The sequence below is a fragment of the Polypterus senegalus genome, chromosome 16, assembly GCF_016835505.1.
Source record: "Polypterus senegalus isolate Bchr_013 chromosome 16, ASM1683550v1, whole genome shotgun sequence".
Lineage (NCBI taxonomy): Eukaryota > Metazoa > Chordata > Cladistia > Polypteriformes > Polypteridae > Polypterus > Polypterus senegalus.
The window spans coordinates 16,401,461-16,418,516 of NC_053169.1; the positions used below are offsets into that span (position 1 = coordinate 16,401,461).

At 41.1% G+C, this 17,056-nt stretch overlaps 1 protein-coding gene across 1 annotated transcript; it reads left to right on the forward strand.

Annotated features, from left to right (window-relative positions):
- The first annotated feature begins 941 nt into the window (after positions 1 to 941).
- LOC120516527 (cytochrome c oxidase subunit 6A, mitochondrial-like) lies at positions 942 to 16,510 on the forward strand. Its single transcript, XM_039738261.1, has 3 exons — positions 942 to 1,082; positions 10,404 to 10,543; positions 16,316 to 16,510. The coding sequence occupies exons 1-3, from the start codon at positions 983 to 985 to the stop codon at positions 16,406 to 16,408; spliced, it is 333 nt and encodes a 110-aa protein (XP_039594195.1). The 5' UTR covers positions 942 to 982; the 3' UTR covers positions 16,409 to 16,510.
- Positions 16,511 to 17,056: the final 546 nt, after the last annotated feature.

The window sequence follows — 17,056 nt, forward strand, 5'->3', positions numbered from 1 at the left end:
AATTTATGCAGTTTGCATGTGGAATATAGAATGTTTTCGCAATGATTTTCAAATACAAAATACTATGTGGAAAAATGAGTTTTAATTATATTTCTGTTATATTGTTCAATTTGTCAAGTGTTATTGGGTTAGTTCTGGGGTACTTTTTGGCCTATGTTTGGCGAGAAAAATGAAGACCCTCTGGCAATCCTGACCACTTAAGGACCTTTCTTTTTTCTCTAAAGGGTCGATCTGGCACTGCACATTTCATCTTTATCGTGTTTCCCATTAGCGTTGTGCCTGTGATAACCAGTGGCATTCATTTTGCAGACGATGTAGACAACTTGCCCACTGCTGCTGTATACAGTGCAGCCCATAAGCAGTTATTATTTTCCTAAACTATGCACATCCTGGAGAAGTGCCAGTACCTACCAGACCAGTAATCTCCCACATGTCAACTATTTTTTTGTTTTAGTTATATTTTAGTATACAGCAAGCGCATCAGGGTTTATGCAGAGCATGGGCACACGCGTTAACTAAATAGTGGGAACGTTTAAGTAAACGTATGAATTAACTAAATCCAGGTAACGTTCTAATTGAAACGTGCGCAAGAACTATAAATCGTTTCCCGCGTTTATTTATTTTTTTCTACCCACGTCCTTTCCGAGGCTCCGTACGAGATAAACCAAGTTCCTTGTTCCATCCAAGTATTGTTGTACAGCGATTTGTTTCCAATTAAAATATAATCTGATATTCGTAAAAGGAGAACAATAGTTTATGCGTATTAAAGTCAAACGACACAAGAAACGAAACAGCTACAACGTCTCAAGGCATGTAAGGCAGAGCCCGCATTGACCAGACACTTCTCGTACTGACGGCGACTAGGCCCGCCTTCTGTGACGTCACGTTAGGGCAACGGGGTCACGTTGAGCCATTTACAAGGAAGCACCGATGTACTTCCGTTTCCGGTGTGTGCGCCTCTACTCTCTCATACAGAGCGAAAATGGCGGCTGCAGGACGTCTTTCTCAAGTGGTTCGTCGGTTTGTTACTGCACCAGCTCGTCAGCTGTCCGCAGCTGCTCATGCTGAGGAACACCAGGCAGGTAAGAGTGACGGGCAGCAGGGGCGAATGGATGCTGTTATGAGTTTATTAGTGTTGTCCTTCAATAATGGCGAGTGAGACTCCAGGCCGAGGTCACCTTGCCCGCCATAGCTTCTGTAGTATATAATATGTATATGTTTTCTCATAAGTAAATTCACACTGAAAGCTTAAGTATATAATTTAATTGAGACACGGGTTTGGTCTGTTTCGTGGTCAACGCCAGTATTCCTTACCGTATCCTTTTAAAGCTTTTCTAATGTAATATGTCGAGCTCCGCACAACTCAATCGACGTGATGGGCTGACATGGAGCCTTCGCTTGGAATCCTGAAGTCCATTAAATTTTTAAGTGCTTGTAGTATTTTGCGCAGTTAACCACCTAAGTAATCCAAAAAGGAGAAAACTCTGAATTAGTGTAAGCCGTCCAAATTCGGTGTGTTATAAGAAATATGAGGACTTACTTCATTAGGTAGAAGTACATAATAAACAAAAACAGTGGCGCTAAAGTATTTAAAATATTAAAGTGAGTGCTTCGACTTTTTAGTTATTGATTTTAATTTGAAACCGATAACATTCCATACAGTCAAATCAAAGCAAAATGCATCCCGCACACAAGAGAAAGGAGCCAGCAAACGAAGCTACTCCATAAAAGGAGCAAGAAAAGAAGGGTGGGTATCCAGTACCCCGAAACGGAAGCTTATATTCAAAAATGTTATTGATTAGTTCCTGCTATATTTTAAAAACGTTTTGATCAGATCCTCTAAGTGAAAATGTAATTTCTTCCCAGTTTCAAGTAATATAGAACATCAGTTACCCACCGACTTTAGAGTGGTGGGGTGAGATTCTTCCATTTGAGCAAGTAGTAGTGTGGTAAAGGAAATTACGGTAGGTTTATCCTCAGCTTTAAGGCTCGGAGTGCTTCAATTGAAATGTTTAAAGTGTAAAGATTCTAGGTTGTCATTTTTCGCCCTCACAGAGGGGTTCATAGAGGCCCAGGTCCCTAGTAAATAATCAAAAGTAATCATTGACCTTGAAATAACCTAAAAAGGTAATGTGAGAAAATTGTCATTTTTTTAATATTCTGGGACTGGTCCTTAGAGTGTTTGGACCACCGGTAAAGAATTCAATACCAAAAATATGTTTGAGATCAACAACTTTGACCCCCCCCACATCCCATTAAAGTGCTAACCCCTGGGGTGTGTTAATGTCTCATTCACAGCTGAAGACCCTTTATGGTCTACTTTTTATTATAATCCTGCACAAAATACGTTAACAAAAATTGCATAAAAAAAGAGTGTCGTTTGGGCCAGCCACCTTACATAATAACTTAACAGCAAGATGAGTTGAATGGTATGTCATATGTGAGGGTTTTCTCGTACCTGTGAGTCAGGAGGTGTCGGATGTAAAAAAAAAAAAAAAAAGATGTAATTTCCAAGCATTCATCCGTAATTCTTATGAACACAATATTCTACAATTACATTCAGGAGAGGACTGCACAGGGGCATGCAAGTCAAACCTGGTTCACACACTTTCACTTATGCAGCATATTTAATGGCCACAGACCACGGTGTGTAACAGGTATTTGAGGGGCTTAACTCTCCTTGGGGTGTCTCGTCTCTCTGTTTCTGCCCTTTTGGAATAAGGGCTACCCCAGGGTCTAAATTTTAAAATGTGTAAACTACTCGCCTCCATATCCACAGCACAGCCATTTCTAATGGTAAGAAAACGGCCCTCATACCAGTCCTGGGTGGCAGAATGGTACCCACAATCAGATGCTGTAAGTGAATTGGCTGCTTGTTTGTTTAGCCGTATAGAATTAACTTCACAGACATTTCAAAAACACGGATATGTTTGTTTGTTCATGGGAGGCACTAATTGAAAATATGTTTGGATGGCATAAGTTTAATTAAATGAAGACAAGTCCTTGTATTATCAGAGCCAGTTAGGTACAGTTCAGGTTATTAGGCAGCTGTAATGAGAAATCAAGCAAAATGACAGCTTTTATTGGCTAACTGAACAGGTTACAATATGCACGGTCACCCTGCCTGAAGAAGGGACCGGAGTTGCCTTGAAAACATGCATACTGTAATCTGTGCAGTTAGCCAGTAAAAGGTGTCATTTTGCTTGACTTCTTACAGCATCCATCATAGTAACATGGTGTATAACAACCTACTGCTGTAGGCCGCTGTAAGTAATCTGAGTCCAGGCTCAGTCACACCAACTGTCATTAGACGCAAATTCAGAATCAACATTTCACCTACTTTGGACGTGGAAAAAAAAAATCAGTTTGAGGGGAGAACAACTTGGACCTGATATCATCTTCTTTTGGCTGCTCCCGTTAGGATGCACCACAGTGGATCATCTCTTTCCACATTTTCCTGTCCTTGTCATTTTGCTCTGTCACCCCCATCACCTGCATGTCCCCTCTCACCACATCCATAAACCTTCTCTTAGGCCTTCCTCTTTTCCTCTTACCTGACAGCTCCATCCTTAGCACCCTTCTCCCAATATACCCAGCATCTCTCTTCTGCACATGTCCAAAACCGCGCAATCTCGCCTCTCTGACTTTGTCTCCCAAACGTCCAACCTGAGCTGACCATCTAATGTCCTCGTTTCTAATCCTGTCCATCCTCATCACACCCAGTGCAACTCTTAACATCTTTAACTCTGCCACCTCCAGCTCTGTCTCCTGCGCCACCGTCTCCAGCCCATATAGCATAGCTGGTCTCACTACCATTTTGTAGACCTTCCATTTCTCTCTTGCTGATACCCGTCTGTCACAAATCACTCCTGACACTCTTCTCCACCCTGTCTGCACTCTCTTCTTCACTTCTCTTCCACAATCCCCATTACTCTGTACTGCTCATCCCAAGTATTTAAACTCCTCCACCTTCACCAACTCTACTCCCTCATCCTCACCATTCCACTGACCTCCCTCTCATTCACACACATGTATTCTTTCACCCGATACGTAGATCACAAGTTATGAAGCAGGAGCACTGACCATTGTGCCACCAACCATTGGAAATAATAATCCGGTCTGTTGCATGGCTACAATCAATAGGGCCAGCAAAAATGAAATCGGGTCTTGTGGTTTGAAATGCTAGAAAGCTGGGGTAGACTGACAGACTCCAGTCCTGTTCGCCATGCACATCCCTTTGCTGAATTTCTCCCAGGAGGAAAAATCTACGTTAAGAATTTTAACATTGAAGAATAATGGGCAGGCGTGAGAATAGTTAAGTTGTTTATGCAAATAATCGACACACAAACTTTATTGGAACTCCAAACTGACATCTAGCGGTTGTGTAGAGACTTGCAGGCTGAACATGGTGAGATGTCTAGCGTGGAATGTCGCTATGTCTGCTTTTGAATGATCTGAATTGCAGGCTTCTCTGCTGTCTGAACTTTTTAAAAAAAAAAAAAGCTTTTTTTTTTTAAATGTCACAACCAGGGCTGTGGACTCGGAGTCAGGGACAATTTTGGGTACCTGGAGTCAGAGTCGGCAAAAATGTACCGAATCCAACTCCCAATAAATTTTAAATTGTAATGGAAAAAAATCCACAGCCAGTTGAAATGTCCCATTTCACAAACCACAGTCATAATTAAGTACTTCTCTGATGTAAGAATAAAGCAGAGTGCAGAGTTGTGTTAGTACTAGTGTGAAGTTCAGCTGAGCGATTTATATAACCTGACATAAATTTACATATTGTAATCTGGATTATGGTACATTACAAAAAAAATGTTCTTTTTACTTCACATATAATGTGTTTGACAAGTTCATTTGAGTGTAAACAAGTGTGATGATGGAGGTGGAGGTGTGTGCTGTGGCCTGATGTGTGTTTAAACTGGCCAATACAGTAGAGAGTCGGCTTCCTAGCCAGTAGTTCTGTGGTTAAATGACGTGTATGTCGCCTGCCTTCAATCAACATGGAAGATACATTATCATATTAAATACTGAGGAGTCGGCGAGTCAGAGTCGTAGTCCGAAGTACCGGAAACTAAGGAGTCGGAGTTGAAGGATTTATCTACTGACTCCACAGCCCTGGTCACAACTGCATGCCTTTGTAACTGTGGGGTTTTGACCTTTCCAACACAATTTCACCCTAACCCCCCATTCCCCCCCTGTGGTAAGTTAAAGGGGGGAAGATTTCCCTCCCAGTTTCAATAATGAATTTCCAGTCGTCTCTGTGACGTGTCTTTGCCGAGTTTGCGTGTGCTTTCCATGTTTGTGTCCAGTTTTGTGTACGCATGGCAGTCCCGGTAAGGATGTCACAGCACCAGAATTACTGTATTAACTTCAATACAATAGTTTGAAAAGTATTGATAATTCAGTATTATTTTCAATCCAATGGTGACGGATGTTGAGGGATTAGAACAAGACACTCAAAATTTAAAAATCATTTTATTTCAAAATAAATAAATAAGATTCCTGTTGAGGGTGTGGACATGTTCAAAAGTCAATAAAACGCCAAAATGGTCTCTATGAACATTATCAACACAAATCATACATTTAATGAAAACGGTCTTGTTCTTGAGGTGGCACACTTGTTACAGAGCGCTGACATTGTCGCACATTCACAAGACACTAAAAGCAAGCAAGCAGTGCAGTGGTCTGTAAACATTACTGAAGCCTAAAGACGTGCTTTCCATACTTTTTCTGAGGCTACTCCCAGAGGAGTTTAAAAGTCATCTTGATGCCTCCACCTAACAGGCAGGGAAACTTTAGTTAAAGTTTAGGAGGAAGAGACATGGTGTGGCGTGCCATTTAAAATGTCTTTCTCTGAAGTCATTGCTATTGGTGTTTCACATTTGTATCAGGTTTACACATTTTGCTGATAAGCTCTTATTATGTATTGCTAATAGAGTATGTTCGCCAGTCTGGATGCAGACTAATCCAGGATTTATCGAGGAGGAGGTGATGAGGGGCACACGCTGATACAGCGCATTGCCGTACCCACCACATGACAAACCTGCTCAGGATCCCAGCTTAGGACCCGAGTGCAGCCATGCAATGGGTGGCACCTCGGCACCACAGAAATTCAGATGGAATAGAACAAGTGTGAAGGTTTTTTTTATGGTGGCTGGAGTGCCAACTCTGCCACCGACCCCCAGATTTTTCCCTGCAGATTGGAGGGCCTACATGCAGGGCTGGATGCAGATTAACGTCATACCCAGGACGCAGCAATTGCAGGTTAAGGGCCTTGCTCAAGGGCCCAACGGAGTAGAGTCACTTTTGGCATACAGGATTCAAGACCCTTTTAAAAAAACACGTAACATATTTGTAAACTAAGAAGACAGAGTCTAGAAGCAAACGGAAAAGGCAGAAGTGGTGAGCAGAGGCTCACAAAGAGATAAGCAATGGTGCCTTAACAATTGTTGCGCTAAATTAAAAGGGGCACTCAAATTCCATGGGATTCTTTCACAGGCTGCCCTTTTCAGTGAATTGTGAATAGCAGCACAGTGAATGAGAGGAGGAGGCGGCAGCTGACAAGAAGAATATCACCCATTAAGTAAATGTTGAAGTATGGCCAGTTGATAAAGGAGAGGAAAGCCAAAAATTCCAGTTGGTAACATCTGTGGAGAAAATCTCTCTTTGATGCTTTTTAAAGGGCCACTACAGGCCTCATTTGAAGATACCCTGGGGCAAAGTTAGATAATTGTCCAGTCCATTACTGGTGGCTTATTGTATCCCAGTAGCTACGCTTTCTCCAGACTCTTCACATCTTCTTATATAAATCTATCTCTATCTATCTATACACTCACCTAAAGGATTATTAGGACCACCATACTAATACGGTGTTTGACCCCCTTTCACCTTCAGAACTGCCTTAATTCTACGTGGCATTGATTCAACAAGGTGCTGAAAGCATTCTTTAGAAATGTTGGCCCATATTGATAGGATAGCATCTTGCAGTTGATGGAGATTTGTGGGATGCACATCCAGGGCACGAAGCTCCCGTTCCACCACATCCCAAAGATGCTCTATTGGGTTGAGATCTGGTGACTGTGGGGGCCATTTTAGTACAGTGAACTCATTGTCATGTTCAAGAAACCAATTTGAAATGATTCGAGCTTTGTGACATGGTGCATTATCCTGCTGGAAGTAGCCATCAGAGGATGGGTACATGGTGGTCATAAAGGGATGGACATGGTCAGAAACAATGCTCAGGTAGCCCGTGGCATTTAAACGATGCCCAATTGGCACTAAGGGACCTAAAGTGTGCCAAGAAAACATCCCCCACACCATTACACCACCACCACCAGCCTGCACAGTGGTAACAAGGCATGATGGATCCATGTTCTCATTCTGTTTACACCAAATTCTGACTACCATTTGAATGTCTCAACAGAAATCGAGACTCATCAGACCAGGCAACATTTTTCCAGTCTTCAACTGTCCAATTTTGGTGAGCTCCTCGTGCAAATTGTAGCCTCTTTTTCCTATTTGTAGTGGAGATGAGTGATACCCGGTGGGGTCTTCTGCTGTTGTAGCCCATCCGCCTCAAGGTTGTGCGTGTTGTGGCTTCACAAATGCTTTGCTGCATACCTCGGTTGTAACGAGTGGTTATTTCAGTCAAAGTTGCTCTTCTATCAGCTTGAATCAGTCGGCCCATTCTCCTCTGACCTCTAGCATCAACAAGGCATTTTCGCCCACAGGACTGCCGCATACTGGATGTTTTTCCCTTTTCACACCATTCTTTGTAAACCCTAGAAATGGTTGTGCGTGAAAATCCCAGTAACTGAGCAGATTGTGAAATACTCAGACCGGCCCGTCTGGCACCAACAACCATGCCAAGCTCAAAATTGCTTAAATCACCTTTCTTTACCATTCTGACATTCAGTTTGGAGTTCAGGAGATTGTCTTGACCAGGACCACACCCCTAAATGCATTGAAGCAACTGCCATGTGATTGGTTGATTAGATAATTGCATTAATGAGAAATTGAACAGGTGTTCCTAATAATCCTTTAGGTGAGTGTATGTGTATATATATGTTGCTCTGATAGTGGCCTTCAGCTCTTCTGAATTGTTGGGTCTGGCGTACGGCATCTTCCTATTCACAATACCCCATAGATTTTCTATGGGGTTAAGGTCAGGCGAGTTTGCTGGCCAATCAAGTACAGGGATACCATGGTCCTTAAACCAGGTACTGGTAGCTTTGGCACTGTGTGCAGGTGCCAGGTCCTGTTGGAAAATGAAATCTGCATCTCCATAAAGTTCGTCAGCAGCAGGAAGCATGAAGTGCTCTAAAACTTACTGGTAGATGGCTGCGTTGCCCTTGGACCTCAGAAAACACAATGGACCAACACCAGCAGATGAGATGGCACCTCAAACCATCACTGACTGTGGAAACTTTACACTGGACCTCACGCAACATGGATTCTGTGCCTCTCCTCTCTTCCTCCAGACTCTGGGACCTTGATTTCCAAAGGAAATGCAACATAACTTTGGACCACTCAGCAGCAGTCCAGTCGTTTTTGTCTTTAGCCCAGTCGAGACGCTTCTGCTGCTGTCTCTTGTTCAAGAGTGGCTTGACACCAGGAATGCGACAGCTGAAGCCCATGTCTTGCATACGTCTGTGCCTGGTGGTTCTTGAAGCACTGACTCCAGCTGCAGTCCACTCTTTGTGAATCTCCCCCACAGTTTTGTTTCACAATCCTCTCCAGGGTACAAGCGGTTATCTCTATTGCTTGTGCACTTTTTTCTACCACATCTTGTCCTTCCCCTCACCTCTCTATTAATGTGTTTTGACACAGAGCTCTGTGAACAGCCAGCCTCTTTAGCAATGACCTTTTGTGTCTTGCCCTCCTTGTGCGAGGTGTCAATGGTCATCTTTTGGACAACTGACATGATTGTGTAGCCTACAGAACTCGACTGAGAGACCATTTAAAGGCTTTTGCAGGTGTTCTGAGTTCATTAGCTGATTAGAGTGTGGCACCAGGAGTCTTCAATATTGAACCTTTTCACAATATTCTAATTTTCCGAGATACTAAATTTGAGACTCATTAGTTGTCAGTTATAATCATCAAAATTAAAAGAAATAAACATTTGAAATACATCAGTCTGTGTGTAATGAATGAATCTAATATACAAGTTTCACTTTTTGAATGGAATTACTGAAATAAATCAACTTTGTCATGATATTCTAATTTTATGACCAGCACCTGTATATCTCTTATCTCTAAAATAATACACTACGGTGGCTGTCCAGAATTTTAAATCATCTTTAGCTCGCAAACCGTTTGACCACTGACCTCAATTTGGTACACATATACTTTGTGACATCTACTGTCCACTTTCAGGGTGATTAGTTTTATTCCTCTTTTTATTTTAAATGTAGAATCAACTCTCGGCAGCGACCAGCAGGGTAGCTGTGCAGCGCCATTCTCATTCCCTACCACCTTCGCCGTCACCTCCCCTACCTCTTCATATCGTAAATCATTCTTGAGGCAGATTGAAGACTTGAGTGCCAGCTTAAGTGGAAAAATTAAGAAAAATGTACTAAGTAATTGCAACACAAACGCTGACTCAGTTTTAAAAGAAGAGAAGTTGTCCTCTATAGAGTGGAGAAAACGAACTACTCGGGAAGCAGCAAGTGCATAAACCTCTGAGCAAACGAATGCAAAACGTACAAAGAAAGAGGATGAAAACTATATGTCCAGTGTATTCACTACACGCGCCGTTATTGGTTGTTAAAGTTGCGTATCGCTTATATCTGGTCTCTTAACTGGTCAAGCACATTAAAAGACAGGAGCCCAGTGTATCTGCTACACTGTTTCTTACTGGCTCTGTAGGACCTATTGGTGATGCTGATGCTAGATGTTGCACTTCTAATTCATCTGTTAACAGAATGTTGATCCTGAAGTTAAGGGTCATTCGGGTGACTGTTTTGACAGACATGACATGAGGTTTGTGTTCTTACTAGTTTGGACTCTGTTCCTCTGCTGTGGCAAGGAGTGGTGGGCAGGATTGCAAATCATCAAGGTGCCACTTCAGTCCGCGCTACTGACTTGGTGTTTTTTAGTAACTTTAGGTGCACAAAACATAGTCAGATGGAATAAATAATGTACATATAGCTATGGGCTGTCACATTGTGATTTGAAGACACTGGTCCAGGTAGTGGAATATTAAGAAATTAGGTTTACAGGATGGAAAATCTCTGGTTTAAATTTCCAAATTGGATCATCTGGATCAAAAGACCTTAGAGAAAGTTGTCTGTGGTTAGTACAGTCTAATTCAACTTAAAATGTGACCAGAATTAATATTATGCTTTAATAATTGTTACCTTTTTCTTTTTTTTTTTTTTTTTTTTTTGTTTAAACAGCCCGCACATGGAAGATTCTTTCCTTTGTGGTAGCTATTCCTGGTGTAGCTGTCTGCATGCTGAATGCTTACCTTAAGTCACAACACCACCATGAGAGACCCGAGTTTGTGCCCTACCCACATCTGCGCATCCGTACCAAGGTAAGTCACCTGATTAAGTACACCCATTGTATATACCATGAACTGTAATAGATTGATGCCGTGGATTCAGAAAGTATACAGACCCTTCACTTTCTGCGCATTTTATTGTTTTGCAGACTTAATTTTCAATGGATAAATTTCCCCGTCAGTCTACACTCAATAACCCATAGTGATAAAGTGAACGCACGTTTTCAGAAGGGTCTGTAAATTTTATCAAAACTCAAACTGAAATTTCTCATTTCAAATAGTATTCAGACTGTTGGCTGTAGTATTCCTCTTTGTTCGAATTATACTTGATTGTATTTTATGTGGCAAATTGACTTGACATCATTTTGAAAGACACACACCTGTGTTTGTAAGGTCCCACAATTCACACTGCATGTCCTGAATAAAAACGGATCAAATTGTGACGAGGAGTAGATCAGGGCAAGGTTGTAAAGGCTTTTCTTTCAGGTGTTCCCAAGAGCGCAGTGCCCTCAGTATTTGTAAAATGGAAGACGTTTTGAAACACCAGAACTCGTAATAGAGTAATCGGGCAACATGGCTGTTGGTCAGAGAGGTAACCAAGGATTCAGTGGTCACTCCAAAAGGGTCTGAGAAGTCCTCTGCTGAGAGTCACACTTGAGTAAAAGTTTGAAAAACTTGACAGCATGAAGAAAACCAATGGCTTGTCTTACCTAGTAGGGTTGTTATGGTACCAAAATTTCAAACTTTGATACAATACTACAAAAGGTATTGAAATTCAGTCTTATTTTTGATACTCCGTTCAGTATTTTATGCAACACACTAAAAAATAATTATATAAAATTCAGTTCTGCCTGCACTAAAATCTTAACATTGAAAAAATAGATAATTTAATTATTACATTCAAATACTTAGTGGTACAATATATTTTTTTTTAAGTTAAAGTTCTGTAAAAAGTTCTATTCATTTTGTAAAGCACTTTGAGCTACATTTTTTTTGTATGAATATGTGCTATATAAATAAATGTTGATTGATTGATATACATAGATTTTTAAACCTCTATTATATTAAAAAATAAATCCTGAGACAAGATGACTTTTTGGAAGATTATTTTCAAGTCCCACGAGACAAGATTTTTTTTAAGTTCTGCCTTCCTCTCAATTGTATTCAACCACGCCCGCGGTCCTCTCACCTCTCATTGGTGTGAATGCTTTTGACAAACAATTTCTGCTGTCTCAGCTCTTATAAATGTAAACGTTTTCTTCACTTTAAGTTCCATATTAAAGACGTATTATGTCCAAATCTTGTCCAAAATGAGTATATGGGCAATCCTAGCACCGAGAAAAGATGAAGTCAAACAAATTAACGCCCAAAAATCTCGATCGGTTACACAGCAAATTGGTTAAATGCGTATGAATAGACTCTGCTGAAACAGTTGGTGGTGATGGTGTAGAAGATGAAAACAACAATATGCCGTAGAATATCTACTACCGTTCACAGCGTCCATTCTTCCACCAACCAAATTATTGTTGAAAGAAAGGTAATGTAGTACATCTTCAGGGGATAACATTACACAACAAAGGAGATCTTGATATGCCATTCATATTAAAACGTTAACAGTTTCCCGTTAGAATAGCTTTTGCGAAGACAATTAACAAATCTCAGAGCCAAACATTCGAAAACGTTTCATTTAATAGAGAGAAAAACGAAATTCACTCACGGGAAGGTATACGTTGCGTTGTCCTGATGAACATCCAAACACACAATCAAAATTCAATGTGATCTTGACAAACATTTTAATTCCAAATATTGTTTTTACTGAAGTTTTACAGTAAAAGTGCAAATCTAAAAAGTATTTAATTTCAAACCAAACCGTATTACGCAATGAATACCTCTAACGCAACATAAAACATAATTTACTTTCAAATTATTACGTTTTACTCTTTAATATGGTTAGTTACTCGCTGTATTGTAAAACAGTTCTATTATGCATATGTAACAATTCCCATGAAAAAAATAAATAAAAATGTTTAAGTTATACATCCGCATCCCCATACGCGAGCGACAGAACCGTAAAGAGGCTACCATGTAACACAGGCCCGGGGATTGGCGAGTGAAGTGAGCAGGGGGGAAAAGCCCCCTATTTTAAGTAAAAAAGAACTTTAATGTCGCACACAGAGCGCTAACACACTTGAAGGCTTTGCCTAAATGCTAACAGTGCACATTGTATTTTTGTGTAAATGAACTACAGCATCTTTGTAACGTCTACATTTTTAATAATAATTCTTTGCATTTTATATAGTGCTTTTCTTTTTGACAGACTAGCATGTCCACGTGTTCTTCCGTGAGGCCACCAAGTGAGGCCTGACGTACTAAATACACGCACATATGAGCATTTGGGTTCCAGACACGCTACTGTTTATGCAGTTGAGCACTGAGAAGTTCGAGTGCCTTACATTAAATAGTAAGTGTGATGAAATATAATTTTAAAATGACACATAATGAAGAAAGTGACTAGGGCCGCCCGTTATGCAGTGACAGTTTTAAAATTGGAGTGTAGGAGCCCCAGTGCTAAAGAGTGTTGCCCCTAAATGGACAGCAGAGAATAAAACTGGCGCATTGGTAAAAATAATTACCGATCCTTGTTCTAATGTGTTAACGTTTTAATCTGTAGGGAAAAAAATTACTTCACATTCCCTACTTCAAACATTTAGCAATTTAGTGGTTTATACTTAATGTTTCCATAATTTGAGAGAGAAAACATTTCTTGGAATTCTTTGTATTAATCCGCATCATAGTCCTTTTAAGCAGAGCCAGTCAACCCATTTGGCAACGTAGGCGGCCTGTTTAGGTAAGTTAAGGGGCACATGGCCTGGGCACCAAGGGGGAATCCCCAAATGCTCCATGGGTATGGGCTTTGACTGTCGCTGCCTTTCAATGACTAACTTGACTGTTCGCCCCTTTAGTTGGTATTGTACGGTAGCAAATCTTGCATACAGGCATGCATGTTATCCTGTGGTTTTTTTCTGTCCCTAATTCTGTAATTAGAGGTGCCACTCCAGCTGCCCTGTTTGTCGGTTAAGTGTGATGGTGAAGACACTAAAGCCACTGAAGTTGCCATATTAACACCCGTGAGTGGGTGGAAATCGGGGCTGCAAGTCTAGCCATTGTGAACCAGAAGTGACACCATGAAAAATGAGTACCAAAGTAATTAAGCGTTAAAATCAATACATGTTGATATTAAAATAATCTTGACATCCCTAGTCTGAAGAGACAAAAAAATGGAATTCTTTGATAAGAAGTCCAAGCACTATGTCTGACGAAGAGAAGACGCTGTTCATCACCTCCCTAATGCCATTGGGGTTGGGGAGAATGGCAACTGCTCCAGAATGCATAAGACCTCCGAATGGGGCAACAGTTCACCTTTCACCATCGCAATGACCTAAAGAATACAGCAAAGACAACACTGGAGTGGCTCTGGGAACAATCAGAGTCCACATAGAGCGTGCATGGAGAGACCTGAAGATGCCGATTTACAGACATTTCCCATTCGATCTAAAGGGGCTTGAGAGGTTCAGACCAGAAGAATGGGATAAACTGCCCAAATCCAGGTGCGCAAAGTATGCAGAGACTTACCCAAGAAAACTTGAAGCTGTAATTACTGAATTAAGGGTCTGAAAACGTACATGAAGGAGAGATTTCAGCTTTTGATTTTAAAAAAATTTGCAAGCCATTCTGAAAATGGGTTCACTTTGTCATGATGGGTTTTAGAGTGTGGATTGATACACAAATGTATGGGAAGTAATTCATTTAAAATGTGCAAAGCAATAAAATATGTCAAATGAAGGTATCTGAATATTTTCTGAATCCACTGTAGGGAGAAATTTTTAGCTTTTTACAAAAGTTCAATAAATATAGCAAACGACATCACTGCTCAAGCACACATCTGAAGTACTGGAAGAAAAAGAGGAAAAAAAAACAGGTGTGACTTGGCCAAAGACTAAATAATTAAAGACTTCAGAGTCATCGGAGGGTTGCTGCTTCAGTCCGCCACCTCCGCCTAACAGTGCGAGACTGAGCAAAAAGGGAGGCACACGATTGTGTGGTTAATATCTCATTGTAAGCCATCTTGGACAAAGGCAACGATGAGACGTCTGTACTGGTGGGCATTCCTAAAAGTGCTTTAGACATTAATATTGTGTATCCATCCTTCCATTGTTCAACCCGCTATATCCTAACTATAGGGTCACGGGGGGTCTGCTGGAGCCAATCCCAGCAATCACAGGGCGCCAAACCACTGCAGGGCACACACTAGGGACCATTTAGGATTGCCAATGCACCTAATCTGCATGTCTTTGGACTGTGGGAGGAAACCCACACAAACCTGGGTCTCCTAACTGCGAGGCAGCAGCGCTACCACTGTGCTGTCCTAATATTGTGTAAATACTGTTAAATATGAGACGGTGAGGTTTTTTTTTTTTCCTCATGTATTTTATTAGCTAATTAACTTCATTTATTAATGGCCATGTTTGCTTTCAGACCACCTCGGTAGAACTAGGAGACTCAGATTAGGTGTTTGATAAAAATTCTGCATAACCTGTGGTTGTCCAAGCTTGACCGATGTGATTGAGAATGCTGGCCTATACTCCACTCTTTTCACTCCCATCAATTTTTTTTTTCTTGTTTGTCAAAGATTTTTAAATGTTACAGCTACTTCACTGAAGTTCATTGTTCTACATTACATTGTCTTTTCTTTTGTTCTCGAGTGTAGATGTATATGATGATGTATTGTGACTGCTGTGGGGGTTCCCTTGGCAAGACAAGACAAGACAGGTTTGTTAGGCTGATCTTCCAAAGCCACAATGTTCTCTTCAAGTGCCCTGAGGAGCCACTATGTGACTTCACTTTACCCCATTTTGGGAGAACTGGGTGTTCTGCAGACCCCCTTATGAGGCATTTTCAAGAGTCAAGCTGAATTGGAGTTCGGAGGTTTTTTGTTTTCTTCTCTGCAATCCACTGTTTCAAAAATAAGTTGAAAATGACAAAGTAACTGTCACCTAGTACTCTTTATCCCTTATTCCAGAGAATAGACACTTTTCTGTTGATTTAGGACTGAGCATTTTATTAAAATAAAAACAATGAAAATGACAAGGACAAAATTAGTCGGAGCCCTTAGAAAGTTCAGACCTCATTGGGTTGTGGTGGGCAGATTACGCTAATCACTGTCACGGGTGTCTTATAACTAATCTAAATGGAGTAAAGTCTTTACTGAACTGTGGACCAAAGAAGGAAAAGCAGACTTGTCTGAGGAAGAAAGAAAGAAGGTAATGGCCAAACATCGTCAAGGGTAAAGGCTAAAAGAGCTTTGTGTGTCTGTGAGTACGGTAACTAATATTATTGAGAACCGTATTCTCATGGCTGCTTTGTATGTGTTTGTAATTCCAGGTAAGTACGAGCTCCTTGGTCATCAGGTGTTGTACGCACACATTATATACACACACACACCACACACGAGCCTGACCCTGCAATGTGAGACAGAAATCAAACCGCTGACTCTGTCGAGGCGAGCTGCAGATTGGTTGGAATGACTTTCTGGGTGTGCCAAACTACACAACTCGTCTCTGGTGAAACAGCCTCTGACCTGCCAAGACGTGTGCTTCTGGAAATCGCTGGAAAAATCTGTGTAATGTGACAAAGATATATAGACACTCTAAAAGAGAGTCGTCTGGGAATGTGTTTGCAGATAAGCTACATCTTTCAAACTCAAACCATACCAAAACTTTGTTTCTTGTTTCTACACATTTGCAGGCCTTCCCTTGGGGAGATGGAAACCACAGCTTGTTCCATAATAGCCATGTGAATGCTCTCCCCGCTGGCTACGAAGACCATGAACACCACTGAGCCGAGCTGAGCTCACTTTCAGTACTGGGACCATCGCTGCTCCAGCCTGTACTGTATTTCCTAAATTTCCGAGTGAATTAATAAAGTTAATTTAAGAAGTGTTGTCATGTTGAGCTTTGTCGGTTCATTTTTAAAGCACATTTGTATTGGTAACGATGATTTCTGGATAGGCGGTGTGATCAAGTGTCAGATAAGTCAAATTATGCACATTATTAATGAATAATTAGTGGAGTGTCGGGAGATACCTGTTGGACAATTTTGGGAACGGTGCTCTGCAGTCGAAGGAATGAAAAATAAACCTTTGGCGCCAAACCACTAGTTGGTGGACATGCCATTGTTGGGGCCTGCCACCATTGAAGAATCCCATTAATTCTGGAAAAATGACAGGCCATTCATTTGTAATTTAATGTTGCAAGACGTTGTTCCAGCTTAAGGACTGCTATTGCTGATCTCATCACCTGACCTGAGGAGGTCCGATTTACAAGACTAGAAACTGCAGAGCATGTCCGCTATGGTGAGTGGACGACGACGACTTTCTGTCATACTTTGACACTCCCCACATATCACAAACTTGCCCACTTTTCCTGACAAATTGATGTGTGCTGCGTGATGGAGCTGAAGCAGAGGGATTACAAGACGACGAGTTCA